This window comes from Rhinolophus sinicus, chromosome 14 (assembly GCF_057876585.1).
Source record: "Rhinolophus sinicus isolate RSI-liver-muscle chromosome 14, RSI-T2T, whole genome shotgun sequence".
NCBI lineage: Eukaryota > Metazoa > Chordata > Mammalia > Chiroptera > Rhinolophidae > Rhinolophus > Rhinolophus sinicus.
In genome coordinates, this window is record NC_142514.1 from 147,224,419 (window position 1) to 147,247,800 (window position 23,382).

The 23,382-nt window shown below is 45.5% G+C and overlaps 2 protein-coding genes across 10 annotated transcripts in view; one reads left to right on the forward strand and one right to left on the reverse strand.

Annotated features, from left to right (window-relative positions):
- The window catches only part of AMPD3 (adenosine monophosphate deaminase 3), a 44,914-nt gene extending 28,295 nt beyond the window's left edge, over positions 1 to 16,619 (forward strand). For all 9 annotated transcript variants that reach the window (XM_074335991.2, XM_074335990.2, XM_019729036.3 and 6 more), the window contains exons 6-15: positions 945 to 1,074; positions 4,192 to 4,386; positions 5,753 to 5,884; positions 6,441 to 6,604; positions 7,358 to 7,484; positions 9,302 to 9,465; positions 10,523 to 10,643; positions 11,759 to 11,932; positions 13,549 to 13,659; positions 14,739 to 16,619. In XM_074335991.2, coding sequence (XP_074192092.1) covers positions 945 to 1,074; positions 4,192 to 4,386; positions 5,753 to 5,884; positions 6,441 to 6,604; positions 7,358 to 7,484; positions 9,302 to 9,465; positions 10,523 to 10,643; positions 11,759 to 11,932; positions 13,549 to 13,659; positions 14,739 to 14,915 — 1,495 coding nt within the window. In that variant the 3' untranslated portion in view covers positions 14,916 to 16,619. The remainder of the gene's footprint in view (positions 1 to 944; positions 1,075 to 4,191; positions 4,387 to 5,752; positions 5,885 to 6,440; positions 6,605 to 7,357; positions 7,485 to 9,301; positions 9,466 to 10,522; positions 10,644 to 11,758; positions 11,933 to 13,548; positions 13,660 to 14,738) is intronic.
- A 2,694-nt stretch (positions 16,620 to 19,313) lies between these two features.
- RNF141 (ring finger protein 141) overlaps positions 19,314 to 23,382 on the reverse strand; it is a 31,904-nt gene continuing 27,835 nt past the window's right edge. The window contains exon 6 of the mRNA XM_074335995.2: positions 19,314 to 22,429. Within this exon, the coding sequence (XP_074192096.1) occupies positions 22,279 to 22,429 (151 nt within the window). The 3' untranslated portion in view covers positions 19,314 to 22,278. The remainder of the gene's footprint in view (positions 22,430 to 23,382) is intronic.

Below are 23,382 nucleotides of genomic sequence, written 5' to 3' on the forward strand. Positions count from 1 at the left end.
ATGACGGTGCTGTTCCAGGGGAGGCAGCCATTCCTTCTGAGAGTCCAAGTGATTGGACGCCAAGGGAGCTGCTGTTAATGTGGGGGCACAAGGAAGCACGTGGCATGAATTGTGGTTGAGGGTACCGTGTGGCTGTAGGCACAGGCATGTGGCCAGGCATCCGGGCTGCGTGTGGGTTGGCAGTTGGCCTTGCACAGTAGGCACTCCTACCCCCAGTGGCTTTTGCCAGCTGGTGGGGGGGGGGGGGCATCAGTCCTAGCAGAGATTTCTCTCCTAGTAACAAACATGTCTACATTCCTCTGAGATGTTTGTTACTACCTTCCATCTGCCCACAGTGCAAACCTCAGAGTTGAGCAGTCCTCGGGCTGTGGGGCTTGGGGGGAAGCCATTTAGTCAGAGGGTGATTCCTCTGCACGCCAAGGTGGGCAGGTCACTCCTGATAGTTTGACTCTATTACTGATTTCCTGGGCAGAAGTCAAACTCCTTTCGAAGAATTCAAGGTGGCTGAACATAGACGGGAGGAAAGGAAAAGGAAAGGATGAAGGAGGGAGACTTTTAATGAGTGTCCACACTGCTCAGAGGCAGGCCCTTCACATGCATAAAAACCAAGTTAACCCTCCGTCAGTCTTGGGCATTGTCAGCTCCATATTTGTTCATGGGAAGCAGAGGCTCGAGATCAAATTGCCTAAGCACCTAGAGCTAGAAGTCAGAGAAGCTGTATGAGGTTGCAGAGTCAGCTCCACTGCCCTGAATCAACTGCCCACTCGTTCCACAGAGTACATGGATGTGCTTACACAACTCAGCTGGGTCTATAGAAAGCTGGAAGCTCCTCATCCCTTTCTGCTCCATCCTGACCTCCCACCCAAGGGGTGGTCCCTGCAGACACTGGAGAGCGTGATAAGACTTCTCCTCAACTATGGTTTCTCCCCCTTCCCAACCTGCAGGAAAACATATTGTCACCGGCGACTGAACTTTCTGGAATCCAAGTTCAGCCTTCATGAGATGTTAAATGAAATGTCCGAGTTCAAAGAGTTGAAGAGTAACCCCCACCGAGACTTCTATAATGTGAGAAAGGTGCGTTAGTGGGCCAGCGTGCAGAGCCACCCTCCCGGACCCCTCCTGACCTACTGGGATGCCCTGAGCTATCTGGGGCTAGTCCCCTGTGTGGCCTGCCTTGGCCAGAGCAGTGTGATGTGTACGTGCAGAAGGCGTGTGTTGCCTTCCGTGCATCAGGCCGTACCTCAGATGGGACTTGGCACCCATATTGTGTACCTGTTGCAAGTGCCCTCTTCCCTGGAAAACAGGGCATGCCCTGTTAACAGGTCATGAGTTGAGGCCAGGTTACTTTTAAGGTAGAGGATATATTAAATTAATCATGGAGAAAAAAAGCTGTTAAGACCTCTTTGGACTTGGGAGTTTATGATATTGCTTCCTTTGGGATCAGGTGTGTTTAAAGAAAAGTATGTGTTTCCTCTCTGCCCCTCCCCTCGAGTGGATGAGCTGGCTTGACCTGGGCTCAGATGGCAAATGATCACAGCCTCCGGCTTTTCCAATTTCTTCCATTTACTTACTGTACAGTGAGGCAAGGGATCAGTGCTAAGCATGGGGCATTTGATGTTGGAGAAGAGTCACTTCCTGACTACAAGAAGTTCCCAGCCTGTTACAATTAGTGTGATAAATGTGACAGGAATGGCTTTCATGAAAAGGCCAGAACTGACTTAAAGAGTGGGAGTTAGCCAGGAAAGGGTGAGGTAGGGCAATGGAAGTGATGGCACTCCAGGCAGAGGGAACAGCATATGCAAATACCAGGAGGGAGAGAGTGGTATGGGAGAAGAGAGAGACTATGAGTAGTGCATTGCCATAACTGCCAACAATGCAGTGTGGCTGGAGCTCAGGTGTAGGGAGAGAGGGGAGCGGTGGGCTGCAGAGGCCTGTGGGGTTCTGGATCATGCAGGGGCTCATGGGGTTCTCAGAGGAAGCAGGGAGGGGCTGGGGTATGGTAATAAGCTGAGAGAGAAGTTCATGGGGGAAGGGTGGAGATTAGGCTGGCTTTGCCTGGAGGAGGGATTGCCACACCTGAGTCACAGTGGGGTTGTCATCTTCATAGGGGCCTCGTCCCAGGTGGGACCTCTGGAAGATTGCCCCTCCTTGGGGTCTGCCCTGGGAGGAGTGGCTCCTTTGGGAAAGCCCAGCTCAGGCTGGGGGCGCTCAGCAACGGTAGATGGAAGGTCCCCTCTGGGGAGGCCCCAAAATCATGTTTGTTAAACATCATGGGGTCTGGTATAGATTCTCACTTGGATGGGATCGTTAAGAAGTGAGAGTGTGAGGCTTATGAAGTGTCTATTTCCAGGTTGAGGTGAAAGGATGTAGGTTAGAACTACCTACCTGGCATTTTCACCTTCAAGCACCATTTGTTCCTTCTCTGTGAACCCTAGGTGTTCAGACAGGTGGGTGCCTCAGTCTTTATGCCAGCTCCTCTCAGCCCTGTCTAAATACAGCCTACATATCCAGCACAGGCCCAGATGGGCGTCCAGGGAAACTCCTCGCCCAACCCGGTGCAGGCCTGCCCTCCATATATGTGAATGCTCTGGGCCTGACTGCGTCCTGCTGCCTGACTGCACTGATTCCGACACTTTGCTACTGCGGTGGGGTCCCAGTGGGTGTTCCGGGGCCAACCAGCTTCTCTCTGGCCACCATGTGGGAGAGAGTCCACCCATCCTCGGGGTTCCCTGTCATTCTGAGGTTAGCGTGCTGTCTGGACAGAGATGACCTTGACCCCTGTGCTGTCACACAGTGGCCTGTTCTCTGTCACCAGTCAGTCCATAAACATAGGCCCAGGTCTGCTCTGAGTCAGGCCTGCGCCTGCCCCTCCCTGTCTCCTGGGGGCTATATCCTGTGGGAGGAGAGCTGCCTTTCTGAAATCCAGGATGGGCTGGGAGGGTGGCCTCCATAGTCCCAGATGGCGATCAGTATTGTGGGGTAGGCTAGGGCTGTGCTCAGAGGTAGGAGCTGTGCATGGCTGTGATGTGGGTAGTATTTGTGAAAGCACGTGCAACATTGCAGTGGGTCATGAATTACGACATCCTGAGGTCCAACCAGCAAGACTGTCTAACTGAGACAATTATTTTCTGCTCAGAGCTAAGAAGGAGGGGCTGAGTATGCTTGCTGCTTGGGGAGGATTAGGCCTTATCCACTTTGGTGTAAATGTAATGTCTGGGATAGCAAATAGGTTTCATCTTCTGTGCCAAACTTAACCAGTTGGGAGTGGCTGCCTCAGGCTTCTCCCAAAGCTTAGTGAAAAGAGGCTGTAATTGATTACTGATATCTGCCTGGCTATGGAAATGGTCAGTGTTGGCTTAGGGCCCAGCTATGGGCCAGCCCTGTTTGGAAACTCTACTGTTTGTTTAGAACTGGATCTTAGATGAAAGAAGGTCCTCTGGTGAATTAAAAACACTGACATCTAGTGATGTCTTACTTGTTCCAAAAATAATCACCTTGGAGATTCTGAAGTTTGGATGCTTCCTGGATCATTCCCTTGTTTCTTGTTTTCCTTCCTCATATTGTGACTCAGGGGAGTAATGTTGTGCCCCCTGCAGGGTGTCACTGGGAAGCTGGAAACACAAACAGAAAGCCCAGAAGGTGCTGAGTCATGCTGAGGTAGTTGAGCCCAGCTGTGTCAGGCCTCGCTAAGCCAGGCTAATGTTCTCTTGTGCATCCATCCACATAAACCAGTATGGCTGAGGTGCCTGTATGTTTACACTGTATTTTTGGTGCTTTGAATCATTTCATTTCTCTGATGTCTGGTGGTCTGTCTTTCTGGTAGGAGTGGCAGGATAGAGCAGGACAGTGGCAGGTAGGAGTTAAGGCTTCAAGTCAGCCTTGAAGCTCAGGCTAAGGAGCTTGGGCTTTATCTTGAAGACATGGGGTCCTTTATAGTTTTGTTAACAGGAGCGTGGCCAGATCCAATCTATATTTTAAACAGATCTCTTGATGCTGGAAGGAAGTGGATTGGGCAGCAAGGCTAGGGGGAGGGAGCCCCGTTCTGAAGTCTGGAGGAGAAATGGGGAGGGGGCCTCCAGGCGTTGGGAGGGGCTGCCTCGGTGGCCCCAAAGGTGCTGAGGGTTGGACATCCTAACTCCTGTGGCCAGGGGATGTGGCCCGGCTCACGGGCTGGCGGGTGCTGTGTTGTAGGTGGACACGCACATCCACGCAGCGGCCTGTATGAACCAGAAGCACTTGCTGCGCTTCATCAAACACACGTATCAGACGGAGCCCGACCGAGTTGTGGCGGAGAAGCATGGCCGGAAGATTACCCTGCGGCAGGTATTCGACAGCCTGCACATGGACCCCTACGATCTCACTGTGGACTCGCTGGACGTCCACGCGGTGAGTAAGCGTCTGCGCAGTGTCCCGAGCTGTCCTGGTTGGGGACTCAGCCCCCCTGAAAAGCAGCCATGATGGTGCTAGGAGAGAGGCTGGCTGTGGGAGCAGCTCTTTCTCTTCTAGCTGTGGAGATGGTGAGACGTAATTTGGATCAGAGAATAACAGGGCTGGGAGCAGCCCATGGGGCAGGGGAAAAGAGTGTAGGACTTGGAGTCAGGCAGGTCCCAGTTCTAATTCCACGTCTGTCACTTAGGAATTGTTTCCCTTTAAACAACACACGCTTTTATTTCCTTGCCTGTAAAATGGTGGCTGCCATGGGCCTATTGACATTACAAAGTTATTAAAATACTAAATGATGGTGCAGTTACTATGAAAAACAGTATGGAGTTTCCTCAGAAAGCTAAATATAGAATTACCATGTATTCCAGCAATTCCACTCCCAGGTATGTATCTCAAAGAACTGATGACAGCAGGGACTAAAACAGACACTTGCACATCAGTACTTATAGCAGCATTATCCACGATGGCCAAAAGCTGGAAGCGACCCAAAAGTCCATCGATAGGTGAATGAAAAAACAAAATGTGGTATAGCCAAACAATGGGATATTTTTCAGCCCTAAAAAGGAATAAAGCACTGGTACCTGCCACAACATGGACGAACCTTGAAAATTTTTTGCTAAGTCAAAGAAACCAGATAAAAAAGGACAAATAGTGTGTGATTTCACTTGTATGAGGTACGTAAACAAATTCATACAGACAGAAAGGAGAATAGAGGTTACCAGGGGCTGGGGGAAGGGGAGAATGGGGAGTTATTGTTCAGTGGGTACAGAGTTTCAGTTTTACAAAATGAAAAGAGTTCTGGAGATGGATGGTGGTGATGGTTGCAGTGTGAATGTATTTATTACCACTGAACTGTACACTTAAAAATGGTTAAGATGGTAGATTGTGTGTTATGTATAATTTACCACAATTAAAAAAATCTGTGTTAAAAAAACCCAAAAACCTGTGTTAAACAAAATGTTGAATGAGATAAAGTGCCTCACAAAATCTAAGCTTTAATAGGACACATTTTGCTATTGATTGTTCAATAGTTCAGTATTCTCTGCTCACTCAGCCAGTCATGCTCCTAGCCATGGTCGCTTGGAGCACAATGTCCCCTGGTCCCTCTTCACAGAGGACCTCACAAAAGGACCCCAGGGCTCGCCAAGTGAGGATACATGGTTCTGACCCCAGTACCTTCCAAGATTTCATGCAATAACTGACATAGAAGACATCTTTCAGTGTGGCTACACATAAGGTTTGGAGAGGGGAATGTGTGTGGTGACTATAGAATGACGTGGTGATATAGGTGGTGGCCTTCTCTCTCCAGGGCCGGCAGACATTCCATCGCTTTGATAAGTTCAACTCCAAATACAACCCTGTGGGGGCCAGTGAGCTGCGTGACCTATATTTGAAAACTGAAAACTACCTGGGAGGAGAGTACTTTGCTCGGATGGTTAAGGTGAGTGAGCCCTCAGCCTCTCCAACTCATCCGCAGACACCTGACAGCATCTGCTTTCAGAGGATGGGGGGCCACGCATGGCCTCCTTGTCTTCTACCCCTTCCCAAATCCCTGTCAATCCAACATCCAGCTCTGGAAAGGCTGAGATGCTCAGGCGCTCAGTGCTCCAGCCTTGGCCGCCAGCTCCTGACCACGTGCAGGCTGGTCCTGTGTGTGCCCTCTGTGCCAACTGCAAACGAGGAGGGGGAGGGTATCCACCTTGGGAGCACTCACAGCGTCCAAGCTTGCGGTCCTGTCTGTTTGCAGCCTAAACTTGGCTGGGAGCAGCTTAGCTCCATGCGGAGCCATGTCTGCTGCCTGGCCGGTTATGCCTGTGACGGTGCAGACCCAAGGCCTATCTCTAAGAAGGAGCCTCTGCTGAGGCAGAGTGAGTGCTTCCTCTGCAGCAAGGCGCTGCAGATCAGGTCTCCCCAGCCCGGGAGCAGATGGCTGAGGGAGCTGCAGGGTCCAGCAGCTGGGGTGCTCTTGGCCTGACCTGAGCTCTTCTTGGTGCCAGGAGGTGGCCCGGGAGCTGGAAGAGAGCAAGTACCAGTACTCAGAGCCACGGCTCTCCATCTACGGCCGCAGTCCTGATGAGTGGCCCAACCTCGCCCGCTGGTTCATCCAGCACAAGGTCTACTCACCCAACATGCGCTGGATCATCCAGGTGCCCCGGATCTAGTAAGTGAGGTGGCCCACTGTCCATCTGTGCCCTTTGGGCTCCAGCCGGCCCTGCACGGGCTGCTGAGTCTGCACTATTGAAGGGTGGGATCTGTTCCAGTGCCAGCTCAGGCCTCTTCTCTCCAGAGCTTTTCCCATAGAGAGGGGTGGTCAGCAGAGATGTCTTTGGGACAAACTCGTACTCTGTGAAGAACATACGTGTGCAAAGGCCTGGTGGGAACGACTGCCCATCTTCTCACTGCAGGACGTAGCTGTCCTTTTGGGTGAGCACCTGGGTATGAGTAACCTTGTGGTGGTCTACATTGTTGGCCTTCTCCCTGGATATGGCTCAGACCACCACTGTCCTCTCCACTTGTCTGGCTGATGTGGGGCTCATGGTCCCTGGACAGGCTGGGGCCTGTGGTTTCGGGGAACTGAGCTGAGTGGCAGAGAGTTTGGATCACAGGGAAATAGGAGGATTCATTTCTCAGACCCTTGGTCAACCTGAATCCCTCCATCCTTCTCCCAGCATGGCCTCTGGCTTGAGAAAGCCCTCTGATGGGCTTAGGTAGGTGTTGAGTTTGCAAACCAATGCCTAATATTGCAGAACTTGCTAGGAGTTGAGGAGGGATCGTGTTCAAGCCACATCTCTGACTCTACTCTGGGTGTTTAAATGGGGACACGAGCTGCCTGAGGAAGTGACTGAGGTTGGCCTCCAACAGGCCAAGGGGGCAGGTGGGTCCACCTTAACCATGGAGTCTTTGCTTCCCTCAGTGACATATTTAGGTCAAAGAGGCTGCTGCCAAACTTTGGGAAGATGCTGGAGAACATCTTCCTGCCCCTTTTTGAGGCCACAGTCAACCCCCAAGATCACCGTGAGCTTCACCTCTTCCTCAAATATGTAAGTGTAGGTGGTGCCTCAGGCCATGTGCACAGTGGCCTGGAGGGGAGGAGTCCCTGTGGGTGGCATCGGCTTCCCTTGTCAGAGCCTGTGACTCCTGTGCCCAAGGTGTGGGGTCGCCAGCCCCAAGAGGCTGAATTTCTAAAATAACACCTTCTCCCAGGGAGGGAAGTCCCCTTCTCAGGGGCAGCTCAGGGGGGCGGGGTTCGGGGAGGGGTGCTGAGCAGGCAGCAGGGGCGAGGACTGCAAGTCAGTTCCTGGCCAGGTGGGGCTGGAAAGCCTGGATCCCGCCTCCTACACTGGGGGAAATTGGGGGGTGGGGGGTAGGGCGTGGATACTCTGGCTTTCAGAAGCCTCTGGGCTTCTTAGACATGCAGACATTTCAGCTCTCCTGCTTTTCCCTAGAAACTGTGGTCCTCACTCCTTGTTTGGTTAAGTACACAAGCCCCACAAAATATATTTATCTTCCATATGTGGTTAGTTATGGGAGAGAGAGAGATGGAGGAGAGACTGAACCAAAAGGGCATGAAGGGGACAGGAGCTGGTCCCTCCCTCTGGGTGCCTGGCACAGAGGTGGCTGGAGACAGTGAGAAGCAAGTTCAGTATCTGGTGGAGGTTAGGGGCTTGATTTCTGACAAGGAGGGAGGGAGGGAAGATTCCAGAGGGCTGGGGCGATGGGGGAGGGGTGATTAAGTGTAAGTGTGTGTGTGTGTGTGTGTGTGTGTAGGGGGGAGGGAGGGTGGCGGGGCGGAGGGAGGCTACCAGGAAAGGGTTTGCACAAGCTGAGGGACAAGGTTGAATTTATGTTTTAGACAAACACCATCCTGGCTGTTGTGTAGAGAATGGCCTGGAATAGAAGGTGGCTGGAGGTGGGGGGAAGAGGGCAAGATGAGGGTCGGCGGCCTGTTCCGGCAACGCAGACAGATGATGGGCCTTGAACTCACTGGAACAGCTCACATTTAGTGTTTCCTGCCTGCCCCCGTGTTCCACACCACAAAATGATCTCGCTTCAGCCACACAGTTCCCCTACTTTACACCATTTTACACCACGTCCTTGGTGTTAGTAATAAGCAGTATTATGTGCTTGCTGTGTGTTAGAACCTGTGTTAAGTGCTCTCCTTGGATTGTCTCATTTAATCCCTACAACAGCCCTTTGAAGCACCAGCTTCCTTTTACACATGGAGAGATTAAAACAGAGATCAGAAAGCTAAAAAGTGGCAGAACTGGAATTCACATCCAGGAGCCTGACTCCTGAGCAGGAGTCATTATCCCCCTACCATGCTGCCTCCCGAGTAGGAAAAGTATGGCGCATACAGGAGGCAGGCCAGGGACTCTGGGCCGAGCGGTGGGCATAGGTGTAGGTTGACCGGACCTCGGCAAAACCTGAAGGTGAGTGAGAGGGAAGTCTAGGGGGCCTCCTGGTGCCTGGTGTCTTGAGAGGTGGATAGTGTGGCTTTTAGGGGCCACTGCTGACAGTGGGTGAAGAAGCCTTGAGGAGAAGAAGGAGGAGGATGGGGGGGAGTTGGGTTTGGACATATTTTGTGCTGAGGCCTATGGGAGGTCCAATTCGAGGCCCTGCATTGCTTGCATACTGAGGGGCTGACATCACCCCATGCCAGGCCCTGAGAGTTCCCGTGAAGCCTGGAGCTAGTGAGTGCAGAGCAGAACTCTGGACAGATAGCAGCACTGTGCCCACTCCCCATCCCTCGGGCTGGTCACTGGGTCCCCAGCTGAGGTGTGAACCTGAGACCCTGGACTCCAAGGCCTCTGGCAGCTCATCTGCCCGGGCTTGATGCAGGACCCCTCCTCCTGCCCAGGTGACAGGATTTGACAGCGTGGATGATGAGTCCAAGCACAGCGAACACATGTTCTCGGACAAGAGCCCGAGCCCGGACATCTGGACCAGTGAGCAGAACCCGCCCTACAGCTACTACCTGTACTACATGTACGCCAACATCATGGTGCTCAACAACCTCCGCAGGTGGGTGCTCGGCCCTGCACACGCGGCCACGGCCCTCACAGGTAGGCATGCCCACTACAACACACACCATCATACATAGCACCACGAAGCCAGAGCCCACGCTGGCACACACACGTGTTCACGCACATGCCCACCCACACCTACATGTGTACCTGTCCATCCCTGATATGATACAGACATACGATATGCCAACACATAGGCATGTTCACCTGCAACCACACCAGCAGTGTTCACACGTGCACTTACTCATGCAATACATGATTGCACCTGCTATGTGACAGGCACTGTCCGAGGCATAGGGAGCAAAGCAGACTAAGTCGATGGCTTCATGGAGCTTATGTCCAGATGTCTTACATGCACGGGCTCCCGCCAGTGCCTACATGCCAATGAGGCACACGTGGCAGGAGGCAGATGCCTGGGGCAGCAGAACACTGAGCTACCTACTCCCCTCCCTGCAAATCTAGCCACCCTCCCGCCCCTCCTGGGTCATGGGGCCTCACTAGCTCAGCCTAAGCCAGTGCTAGTTTGTGGGTGTGGAGGTTTTGAATGGGACTGTGATTGAAAGAAGATGGCCTGGTGCTGGGGTGGGGGCAGTCCTGGGCTGCCTTTTGGAGAAGGGGCTCTAGTTCTGGCTTTGCCACTGACTTGCCCGGTGACTTCTAATGTCTGATTGCACTTTCTGGGTTTGCCTGTTTTTATAACAAAGAGGTTGGACTTGATAGTTTCCTAGGGCTTTTCCTGCTCTGAAGGTCTATGAATCTGGACTATAAGGAAGGCCTGGTGAAGAGGAGAAGGGGAGGTGTGGATGGAGGACAGGGCAGGGTCTCTTTCTACCCCTAAGCCCCTTCTCTGTTCCCCAGAGATGACGTCTCTTGGCTCTGAGGAGCTCTGTGCCTGGGCCTCTGCCTTTTGGGAGGGGTAGTTTCCAGGGTGCCCTGCATCAGCTGTGCTGAATGCTGTGGGTGTCTGTCTCCCCTGGAGTAGGCCCTAGGCCTTGGAGTCCCAGGAAGGGGGGACCAGGGGTCCTTGCTGATCAAGAGCCTTCACTCTCCTGCAGGGAACGAGGCCTGAGCACATTCCTGTTCCGGCCTCACTGTGGGGAGGCTGGCTCCATCACCCACCTGGTGTCTGCTTTCCTGACTGCCGACAACATTTCCCATGGGTTGCTCCTCAAGAAGGTAACTGGGCCACTCCTAGTCACCTGCCTTTCCGTGACAGTCCTGCCGGGGGCTCCCCTGGGGAGAAGAGGGTTCCGCTGGGCTCTTGTCCGCCCGCTGAGAGCCTCTGACCAGTGATGCTAAAAGGCCTGGACCTTTTTCTGGGCTGGGCTGTCTGTAGTCATCTTGGTTTCATATTTAATTATGAAAGTGATACTGTTAAATGTTATCACAATTTGGATTTTCTGAAAAATGGAGAAATGGAAAAAAAGCCTTATTGCTATTGCTTTAATCAAAACAGCCGTTATTAGCTTTGGACTATTTCTAATTCCCATATTTTTTTCCAGAACATATTTCTAAAATGCTTATTACCATAATGAACCCAAAGCTTTGGTTCCCTCTTTGTCCCTTAACTTTGTATAATAAGCATTTTTCTGGGCTGCAGCATAATATCTGTGCTCCTCATTCTAAAGGCGTTAGAAGAATGGCCTGCCCTGTGGATGGTCTATAATTGATTCAACCAATCTCTAGTTGTTGGACAGACTCCATTCAACTTTTCGCTGCTGTAAATAATGCCACCGTGAACTCTCTGCATTCAGTCTTCTCCTTAGTTTGGATCACTCCCATAGGAACCATGTTTGCTCAGACTGCTCCCCTGCCCTGGTCTGGGGGAGGTCTAATCAGCCGTCACATTTCCATGCGGGGCGGGTGCTACATCAGGAAACCACTCTAGCCTGGTCAAGTCTGCCCCTTCCCGCCTCTGAGGAACTGGAGTGTTTATAGTCTCAACCTGAATGTTTGTGGTCAGAGCAAAAAACAACAAAAGTGGGGCATCTCCTGGCCTGACCCCCTGGGGTCAGCCGTCCTTCCTGCCTTGAACTGTGCCTCCTCTTTGGAGCCAAGAGGGAGCACTTCCTACACCGGGCAGGAGGGCTGTCCCAGGGAGAGATGGGCATGGGAGGTGGGAATGAGGTGGCGGTGAGGGTGGGGACTGAGTTTGGAGAACTCGGGCTTGAATGGGGGCTTGCATAGACCCCACCCAGACCCCTGGTTTCCTCTGATAATGGTTCTCCCCTCCCTCCCTCCGTCTCTCCTGTCTCTGGCACTGTCACCTGAGTTTGGTGGTTCTTTTGCAGAGTCCGGTGTTGCAGTATCTCTACTACCTTGCTCAGATCCCCATTGCCATGTCTCCTCTTAGCAACAACAGCCTGTTCCTCGAATATTCCAAAAACCCTCTGAGGGAATTTCTGCACAAGGGGCTACATGTTTCTCTCTCCACCGATGACCCCATGCAGTTCCACTACACGAAGGTGAGGACTTTAGGGGCCCCAGCAGCCACCAGTCCTGGCCTGTCCTCCCACTGTAGGCACCTGAGCACATGGGTCAGTGCTGCTTTCGGGGTAGGGCTGGTGGCCCGGTGAAGACAAGAGGTAAGCTCCTGGTGAGAGAAGTGTTCCTCCCAGGAGCCCACTTTTGGGGTCTTTGAATCCTTGAAGGCACAATTTCATTTCTTTGCCTTTCTGTATTTTCCCTTTCTGTGACATATACCAGCTCTGTGATGTTGGAAAAGTTACTTGACCTCTCTGTGTCTTATTCCTCTTCATGTATAAAATAGGGATAAAATTGTCTCTACGTCTTATGAGGATTGCATTGTGAGGATTCATTAAGATAATGAACCAAAGAGTCTAAAAATAGTGTCTGCATATAGCATGCATTCAAAATATTAGCCATCATTTTTGTTAATACTATTATTATTATTATATTTTGGATCTCTGGGGAAATGGAAAAGGATGGGAAAGGCGCTGTCATGCATGGGGACCAGCCATTAGTGTACCAAAAACATTTTGATGATACTGATAAGATAGCCACTGATTAGTAAAAATTGACTGCCAGAGTCTTCTAGGACAGGGTCTCCAGGCTTTTGGTCTCAGGACTCCTTTACAGAGGCCCTTAGAGAGCTGTTGTTTATGTGAGTTATATCTACGTGATGTTTACTGTGTTAGAAACTAATGAGAAATTGAAAAATATTAACTCATTTAAAAATAACTTTAATAAACCTATTAAATATTAACATAAACAGCAGTTTTTATGAAAAATAACCTTATTTCCCACTGAGAATGGCATTTACATTTTTGAAAATCTCTTTAATGTCTGGTTTAATAGATAGCAGCTGGATTCTCATATCTGCATTCAATCTGTTGTGATAAATTGTTTTTATCAAAGTATTGAAGATACATAAAGATACATAGTTGGAAAAGGGAGGACCTTTTAAAAGGCTTTGGGGAACCTCTCCCTCCCCACCCAGGGATCCTAGAACCACATTTTAAGAACCGCTGCTCTAGGATACAGAGGTAATTTGGTGGCAAAGAGGTAATGGCAGCTCTTTGACTAATGTCAGACCTTTCACATCCCAGAAGATAAAGCAAAAGCACAGCTCAAACCCAGGTCCTTTGGTGAGTACACCTTCTCAGTGCTGATACGTGATCATTTCTCATTCTTATATAAGTTTCCAGCTCTGCTCTTTACTCAGGCTAACTTTTATTTTTGGACAGTCTTAAGAAAATGGTCTGTTAAGTAAAAAGCAAAACTGTAGAGCAGGTACTAACAGTATGCCTGCTCCAGGAGACTGTCACAGGAGAGCAGGCTGGCGTCCCCATGACCGGCACAGAGCTTCGAAAGTGTGCTGGTCAACACATAAATGTGGCGGTGTCCTTTGATCTATCTCTCCTGGGTAGCAGATTTCACACAAAAATGATCTTAGGAGTTCGTCATGTAAGGGGGAGACTGTTGTTTGATTATCCAGGTGCCAGTCATTAAAGAAAAATTAAATCTGCAACATCTGCCCCACGTTTCTTGCTTTGGAACTATGTGAAGCATTGAAATGGATAGTTTCCCATCTAATACGTTCACTTTTGGGGGAATCTAGGAAGCACTTATGGAAGAATATGCAATTGCAGCTCAGGTGTGGAAGCTGAGCACGTGTGACCTGTGTGAGATCGCCAGGAACAGCGTGCTGCAGAGCGGCCTCTCTCATCAGGTACAGTGGGTGAGGGTACTGCCCTCTTCCCCTCCTGCCCTTTCAGCACATGTACAGTGAGTGCCTGCTGTGTGCCTGGCATGTCCTAGGGTCTGGGATCAGTGATGAACAGGACAAGCAGAGTCTCTCTCACACTGACACTCATGTTCTAGGGGAAAATCCTAGGGAGGAGACTTCAGAATTTTCATGGCTGTTCTGTTACGTTATTCAGAGCTCTACTCAAACGTCACTTGCTCAGCAGCCTTCCCTGATCACCCACTCTGCCATAACCATACATTTGCCATCATTCTCCATCCCTTTAATCTACTTTTCTTCACAACATTTATTGTTATTGACATTGTAATATGTAGTGATGTGTTTTTCTCTTTCCTTCTAGAATGTAAGTTCCATTAGAGCAGAGACTGTTTTGTTCAGCATTTTATCCCTAGGGCCGAGAATAGTCAGTCCCTGGCACATAGCAGGCACTCAGTATTTCTTCAATAGGTAAATAGTACCTAGATTGAATAAAAAACTGGGGATGGGACTTGGATATCAGTCTTTTTTTTTTTTTTTTTTTTTTTTTTCCATAGCTTCCTCAGTAATTCTGATGTGCAGCCAGGGTTGAAAACCATCGCTCTAGATGTGTCTTAGGTCCCAGGAGACCTCCTCTGGGTGATGTCACTGGCATGGGAGGAGGGCTGCATCAGTGCTACTCTTAGAGATGTCAATGCAAAGGAATTAAAGGCCCAAGAGTCCGTCTGTGCACCTGGTTCCGTGGACTGGTGCTCCCCGGAAACACCTCACTGCTTGCCTTTGTCATCTCCCGGGAGGGACTAATTAGATTCTTCACCTTGCCTTTTCCCTCACCAGCAGCTCTTCCTTTCTGATCAAGGGAGGCACGGTCAGAAATGAGGGGAATGGATGTGGTTGTCAGGGTGACAGCCTTGAGGACACAGAGGCCAGTGGGGAAAGATGTCCTGATGAAGGAGCTGCTTCAGGGCACTCATCTGATTTGCTGTGGCTCCTGTCACAGCGGCCATGTTGATATGGAAAGTGAATCTAAGGTGTATTGTTTCATTTGTACTTCTTTTGGTCCACAGGAAAAGCAAAAATTTTTGGGACAAAATTATTATAAAGAAGGACCTGAAGGAAATGATATTCGAAAGACAAATGTTGCTCAGATCCGGATGGCATTCCGACACGAGACCTTATGCAATGAGCTCAGCTTCCTGTCCGATGCCTTGAAATCAGAAGAGATCACAGCCCTGACCAAGTAGGCCCAGCACTGGACATGCATTTTAACTTTGTGGTTTAGTTTCAAGTCTGCTGTGAGTAACAGTGGTCAAAATACCAAACTGGGACTTTCCTCTTGGAGAGGATGCCTCTGGAGAACTTTCACACCAGTGATTTTGGTTGCATTGTTCAATTTAAGATCTAACATGCCCACTTGTTAATATTTCTGAGTAATAGATGGTGACTCCTCCTTGGGGACCTGGGAGCTGAACACTTGTTTATACTCATTCCTAATTATCCAAGTATTTCTCTTGAAACCACTAGTGCTTGCGTTGTTGGGGCTAGGATCTTCCATGGTCCAGTGTCCACTGATGGGAGGTCCGTGTGGTTTTCTACCATAGTCTTTTATGGGCCTTGCAGGCTATTTGGTAGTTGTTCATTTCAGCCTCTGGCTGGCTGGCTGCCTTAAACAAAATCAATTTCAAAGCTCCCTTCCATAAGGGAGCTACTTTGAGACAATTAAAATAGAAAACTTCCTTGTTTTTTTTTTTTTTTTTTTCATAAATTTAAGCTGTTTTATTTAGCCCTCCATCCTCCTTTCTATTTAGGAATCCAAATGTGTACATTGAAATAGTCACTCCTATTTTGTGTCTTGGTTTCCTCATCTGAAAAGTGAGGGTTTGGACTAGATGAGAGGTTTTCAAATGGTGTTCTGTGAGTCAGGGGGAGTGAGGCTTTGGGTGCTGCCTTTACATCTTCAAAGAGACTCTGCTTTCATCAGTTTTTCATTGGGATTTATATGTAATTTTCATTTGAACTGAGAACTTTGAAAAGCACAGGAGTAGGTGGTCTCGGTTCCTTAGGCTCTAATATTCTATGGTTATAGCCCAATCATCATTATAGTTATGATGGGTGAATTAGGGCCAAAGAAGTGAAATTTACTTGAGGTTGCACAGCTAATAAGTAATAGGAGTAGGTGTCCCTACTCCTGATTCGGTCTTTCCCCCACTATTCCATGAGGCCTCTAACAAATGGTAGAATTTTTATCACTGTACCCTGGGGCACTTTTTTTTTAAAGATGAAATTTCTCCCTTACCTAATATGCAGACCTTTTTCAGAAGATGTAGGTGGTCCCAGGGGCCAGGTAGAAAGTATTTTTTAAGACCAATCTGAATTTTAGCTTTACCCACGTATTCTTCATCTGTGTTACTAGTGCCTGGTACCTCGTAGGTGCTCAATAAACGTATACTGAATAATGAAATGAATTTCTCTTTTGGCAACTTTTTAAGGATATGTGCTCCTGCTATACAACAAGCTGCTCTAGGACCTTCCTAAGTATTTCTGTGGGCAACTGCCAACTATGGGAAGTCCTTCTGAATCATTATGGGGTTAGAAGAACCCCATTTTTGCCTGTGAAAATGCTTATTTGACTTTAGATTGTCTTGTACTGTGACTTTTTAATGCTTGTTCCCTTCACTTGTCAACTTTTGTACAATTTATTGTACAAACAATAAATGTGTGTTTTTTTTTAAAACTAGGCAAACATATATGCCATCTTACAGCTAATCATGAAACTGAATGAAAACCCAGCATTTATCTTAGGTATTATTTTCGAAAAGACCCCGTTTGTATACATTTGCCCTAACACAGCAGGCATTGTAGTTTTTCATTGTAATTTTATCTGTATCAAGTATTTGTTTTTAATTATTAAATAAAGTCTGTTGGGACTGTAGCTCAATAATTTAAAACTATTTCAAATTAATACTAATTTAAAGCAAATTTTTTTTTTTTTTTTTACTTTAAGAAAAGGTTGGGCATCAGGAAAAGCTATCAATAACTACTAATTTATTTTTAACTAAGACTCAGACATGGATGACATTCGCTAGGAAAACTAAAAAATTTCAAGCTGAAGCTCACCAGACTCAGAAGGTGAGTTTTTCTGTTTTGCTGTTTTTCTCTGACTTCTGCCCTGTTACAGTTCGTGAGCAAAGCCACATGTATTTGTTCCCTTTTCCGTGGATATTACTTTAATCTGTTCAGCCAACATTTGTTGGATTTTACATGTCCTGCAAACTTTTCAGACACCTTTTTCTATAGCACTTTACACTTTTATTACATCATTGTACCTAACTGGCCTTCTTTGGGGGGTGAATGCTACTTTCTTTTGTGTTCACAGTTGGAGTCAAAGGCAACTACCAGGGGTGCCAAAAAATGTATACACATTTTAAGAGATGTTATCTATGTATTACTTTTCGAAGTTAAATGGAATTACGGTAGCAATGTGTAGTATGATGTTCGCTCAAAAGATGGCATTAATCAAATGAATGCTGGCGTCACTATGTGACAGGCAGGCCAAAGAAAATGGTGGAAATTAGAGAATGTTGTGGAAGTACAATGACACAGGAGGCATGAGCATGCAACAGACCCTCCAACACGCCTAACAGTTGCATGCAGTCCTGAGACGCATGGTACTATGTGTAATGTGCTTACTGGACTATCTGGGCGGCCTCCCACAGCAACTAGTCCTGCTTCTTCTGCTGTGGTGCTGCAACAGTTTACACGCTTGCCACAGAAGTCTACCAATGTTCGCTGCAATCAGAAGTGTCTGGACGCTGATGGTAACCACTTTGAGCACCTCTTGTAATTGCAGAAGTCAAATGAATAGAAGTGACTTCTATTCATCTTTTGTCAGTATATATTGAGCATTTTTTTTTTTTTTTTTAAGATTTAATTGGGGAAGGGGAACAGGACTTTATTGGGGAACAGTGTGTACTTCCAGGACTTTTTTCCAAGTCAAGTTGTTGTCCTTTCAGTCTTAGTTGTGGAGGGTGCCGTTCAGCTTCAAGTTGTTGTCCTTTCAGTCTTAGTTGTGGAGGGCGCAGCTCAGCTCCAGGCCCAGTTGCCGTTGTTAGTTGCAGGGAGCGCAGCCCACCATCCCTTTCGGGAGTTGAACCGGCAACCTTGTGGTTGAGAGGATGCACTCCAACCAACTGAGCCATCTGGGAGCTCAGTGGCAGCTCAGCTCAAGGTACCATGTTCAATCTTAGTTGCAGGGGGTGCTGCCCACCATCCTTTGTGGGACTCGAGGAATCGAACTGGCAACCTTGTGTTTGAGAGGACACAGTCTCACCAACTGAGCCATTTGGGAGCTCAGCGGCAGCTCAGCTCCAGGTGCCGTGTTCAATCTTAGTTGCAGGGAGTGGAGCCCACCATCCCTTGTGGGACTTGAGGAATTGAACTGGCAACCTTGTGGTTGAGAGCCCACTGGGCCATGTGGGAATCGAACCGGCAGCCTTCGGAGTTAGGAGCATGGAGCTCTTAACCGCCTGAGCCACCGGGCCGGCCCTATATTGAGTATTTTGATTTTTGATTTTAATAGTTTTTGCCTTTCTTAACACGTTGCGTACGGATCACGAGAATCTTCACGAGGGATTTAAACCCCGCCGTACGCAACGTGTTAAAATGTGTATACATTTTTTTGGCACCCTCTGTATATACTAGCCCATGTTTCTGAAAGAAGTTTTTGAGGCATGTTATCCCTTACTTACTCTAAACGGTTTGACTTCACATTATGTGTTACTTCAAATCACACTGCTGAAATGATCAATGTCTTTGCTTTTTGCCTCAAGAAAACAAATCACAATTCCTGGGTTGGTATTTACCAAGGCCTGTCTTGGGGCCTTTACTTCTTTTTATCTTGGATTAAAGCAGAGTTGCAAACACCTCCTTCTGTCTTTCTTTTTACTTGTTTCTGAGTGCTGTGCTGGTGAAACAACATTCATCTTTTTCAAGGTTTGTGGACACAGCTTAAGGTGATATGTTGGTAATATACCTAAGTATTCTATACTTGAACAATGACAAATAAAGAACAAGGGTAACTAACTGTAATAAAAGGAACACTAATCAGACAAACATAGTTCCTTGGAAATTTTTATACTCTCCACCTCTAAATAAATATTTTATTAGGTAGAGGATGCCAGAGAGTAAGACAGATGCAAGATTATGAAAATATATCTGAGGAGGCTTTTAAAAAAATGTCTTTTGATACCAAAATGTGTGCTTCTCCATGATGATATACATCACTAATTTTAATTATAAACTACCACTCCTTCTTACAAACGACTTTCCTCTTCTCAGCACTAAGATTCTAATATGCTTCCCTAATTACATGAATTTTATCTTAGAAATGATTTTACAAGGTAAACATCAAAACTGCCACCGGGTGGAATATTTTATCAATTATTTTTACTGTCCAATAGGGTAAAAAGACATGGAAACAGATGAAAATCTGCTGTCAATTGTTTATATTATATTGTCATTGTGTTGCCCAGCATAAATGAGGGTAATCAGCTGATTTCCCTAATCTTCAAGTAGTTTTCTTATTCCTAGATAGACAAAGTAAGCTTGACTTAATGAAGAAATAACCAGTTTAAAAATGCAGATTCTTCGGAATGACTTTTAATGAAGCCAGCTCCCAATGTTAAAAAAAATTACTGAACCAAAAGATATTTTCAAGCAGCCTTATTACACAGAAAAAATTAGGTATAAGGAAATCGACTCCAATTTGAAATGAATTTTAAAATAGCACACAACCCACCCACCAGAGCACAATACAAAATAGTCCTCTAAGGAATATAAATATTTAGTATGTTAGAATGTGAAACTACATGATAAGAAAAAAAAACCTCCAATTAACTGAAATTTACTTACTAAAGATTATTTATTGCACAACATATCAGTTTATCCTACGAATAAAACAGATATTATTCTCAATTTCGAAATTCAGCACATAGTCAAATCCATTTTCTTAAACTAAAGTTCTGTAGCATTATATTATGAGTAACAAACCCTTTGTTATTGAGTTAGGATAGGGAAAACTTTATAACTTATAAAACAAATTCCTTAGAGTTCATGAAACCATTTCACAAATCCTAGAAGGCACACATTATATTTCCTATCATAGTAAGTGCATTTAAGTACTTCATAATTAAAAAAGACAAAGCTGTACAGAATACAAAAAGTGTACATTTCATCCATTAAACAAATTTACAACTTTTATGATCAGTTATTACAGTATAACATACCTAACATTTACATCTAAAGAATTATTACCCAGTTTAATGGAGTGAGCAAAAAGCTATGCTCATTTATTAGATAAGGCTAATAAAAACATTTTATATTTCACAGTAGATCAGTTAGTGTCTTGGAGCTCATGCTGGAGAATAAAAAGGTTTGGGTAATATCAAGTTACTGTGCTCACTATTAAATAATTCCTTGAAAGGTAAAGGATTCTGAGGGATAAAATCATTGGCTATATCTGGAAAGATCCAAAAATCTGTAAAGCAACTTTGTTCATTTTCAGAAACATTCTTACATTAGGCAATCTGAATTAGACTCAGCAAGTCTACTCCAAAAGGACAATTTAAAATCTTAGAGCTGAAAAAGATCTCAGAGGATCATCTATCCCAAGGTTTTCAAAATATGTTCCACAGAATACTAACAATCTATGGAGCAGATTCAGGGTTCTGCAAATTTGACTTGAATTTAATTAAAAAATTTTAATTAAGAAAAACAAGTCCTACCATACAACTGTGTTACTTAACCAAATTCTAATATCCTGGATATCACTGAGGCGTTAATACATGTTTTCATTGATTGACTTTATATAATATTTAGTATTATAGTATGTGAAGTTTATATAGGACATTTGTATTAATAAAATAATGACATAGTGGTGTAGGGTATGTGTGTGCGTGTGCATGCACGCAGCACATGTATGTGGGGTTCTGAGTAAGATTTTACTTGGAAAAAAAGATTCTATTGCTGAAATAAAGTGTGAAAACCACCGATAAAGTTTCAGTTTCTAAAATATGCACCTACAAACCACAGGAAAGGACTTTCTCAAGGTCACACACCATAAAGTGCATTGCCAGGTTGTATGATAAAGTCCCCAGTACTCTGCATAAATATCATAGTGAGTGTTTAGCTATTTGGTACTGAGCCGGGGCCCATCATGAATGTCAACCAATTAGTTATCAGTATTTTGGGGGTAAAATCAAGCTACCTTTGGTCAGGCGTTTTTCCTAGAAATGCATCATTTAATTTGCATGCCTACTAAAATCCCAGTATCCAAAAATTCTGCCATCAATAAGCAGCAACTTAAATTGTATATTTTGGTACTTCAGAAAGTAATATTTGCAACTTACCAAAAAATAAGTCAGGAAAGTTACACGGAATGTTAACACACTTTTAAAAGGCGACATCAAGCCCTAGTTGTATTATATGCTGAAATATTAATGTTTAACATAAAACGAATTTTACTTTATAAGCAAAATTTTTTAAAAAATGGCCAAAGTACCACTGAACATTATAATTCCATAGGACGATACTCTTTCAAAGGAAGTACAGTGAAACAGAAAACCAAATCGTCTCCTAATTTTCAGAGGTGTTTTATGTACATAAGGGTAAAAGGCTAAATCCTATTTTATTCTCTCTGAGTCTAAGAAGTTTGAGGACTTGGCCTCAGAAAGATGCCTTCGAGTTAAGAAAATAAAAGCACCATAAACCAATATTGAATGACTTTTCATAATATGGACATACAAAATTTAGTATCTGTGATGAAAAATTTCCTTCTGAAACTCCAAGATGCATGAGCATAATCAAAAGCTATTTAGTACAGTTCCCTTGCTGTGGGAAAACATTTCCAGAATGGCCAAGAAGATTCCCCAGCAAAAATCCACTTATAAGGCAAAGTTATGCCCACCTTTATAATCCTCACCCAAATTATACAGCATGGGGGAAAAAAAAAACCTTCTAAGTAAAAACATGTAGTTCCAAACACACTGCTAAAATTATGAAAAACTGGATCATTTCAAGTAGAAATTATTAAAGGAGCAATCATTAACCACGAGGGGGCACACATACTCCTTAGATTCCAGCAGAAAGACTAATTTTAGTAGTAACACCCACTTTGATATATTCTACATTTTCAGTCATTTAAAATTTTCTCTCAGATGGCCACAACTTTTTAACATTCAATGGTTCATTTTAAACCTAACTAAACAGGTTCCAGAATACTCCTACTCTGAAAAATAGTCTTTCAGAAGCCTCTGGAAATATTGCTGTTACATCAGCAAAGGATTCAAGAGCAGTTAGTTTCAAACACATATTAGAACAAATAAATAATAGGAAAATATGGTCTAAAACAGTAGCAAATTTTAGTTTACCATAAATGGAAGACATGAAAAGTTCATCAAAAGAAATGGGACAAATTGTCAGAATAGCAAAAATATGAGGGTGGGGAAAATTGATTTCTCTGTACCTGTGCCACCACATGCCTGCATTCTTTCCCCAGGACCAGTGTTTGTAGCCCACAACAGCAACAGAACAGAGCACTTCACCTCAAGGTCATGGCCTGTGGGGCTGGCCCGCCTCATCAGCCATGTTAAGAATATAGTTAGCCATGTCGTCTTCAGTGGGTGCATTTGACACCACCCACAATTCGTTTGCTCCAGTCATGTGCAGGCGACAAATAGGGCAATTTCGATGTCGATCACTCCTATTAGGGAAGTCAAATAAAGAACAGTTTGTTTTCTTTTTCTTCTTTTTTAAAAAACAGGTTTGTTTGAAAGGTAACACATGGTTTTAAAAAAGTAGACAAAATACAAGAATAGTGAAAAATAAATTTCTCCCTCCCACCTTGATCTTTAATTCTTATCCCCAAGGCAACCACCACTACCAGTTTCTTATATATTCTTCCTGAGACAGACGAAGCATGACCAAGTTGTGTGTATTTACATCACTGCTCTTTTTACTAGTCAGTATGTCTACTTGTAGGCCATTATGTATCAGTACATGCTCGAGCTGTCTATTCTTTTAAACATACTGTACTGAATGGGTAGGCCATCATTCATTTAACTAGTCTCCCACAGAAGGACATTTTTTTCCTGTCTTCTGCTGCTCCACACAACTAAATGGAAACATTCAAGGTTTAAAAGATAACTTTACATGAAGAATAATTTTCCTGATAGGGAAAGAGCTTATATATAATTACTTAAATAAGATTGTTTTCCAAAGGGATTTTTCTGTCATGTGAAACATTATTTTGGAAATTTCAAAAATACCATATTCGAGCCAGAAACATGTCATGCAGGGAAAATGTTTTTCTCTTCATCTCTCAGTGAAATCTGAGACCAAAGTAATTAAATCATATCAATTGCTCTTTGGCTTTTGTGCAAAAATGAAGAAATTCTGTTCCAGAAACTAAATGTGAAAGCTAGAGCTGGCATACATTATTCAGATTCATTTCTGGTTCCTCAGATATTTTGTAAGATAATTATGTGTGCTCTTCTGTGCACAAAAGTCACAATTTTAAAACAGTTAACTTCTGCTTCTGGCCGATAGGAACAAATTTATCTTTCTACTTACAACAATTAAAACACAGGACAAAATACATGAAATAATGGTTTTCAACAATGGACATCAGATGACACAGGACAATAATCCCTGAGA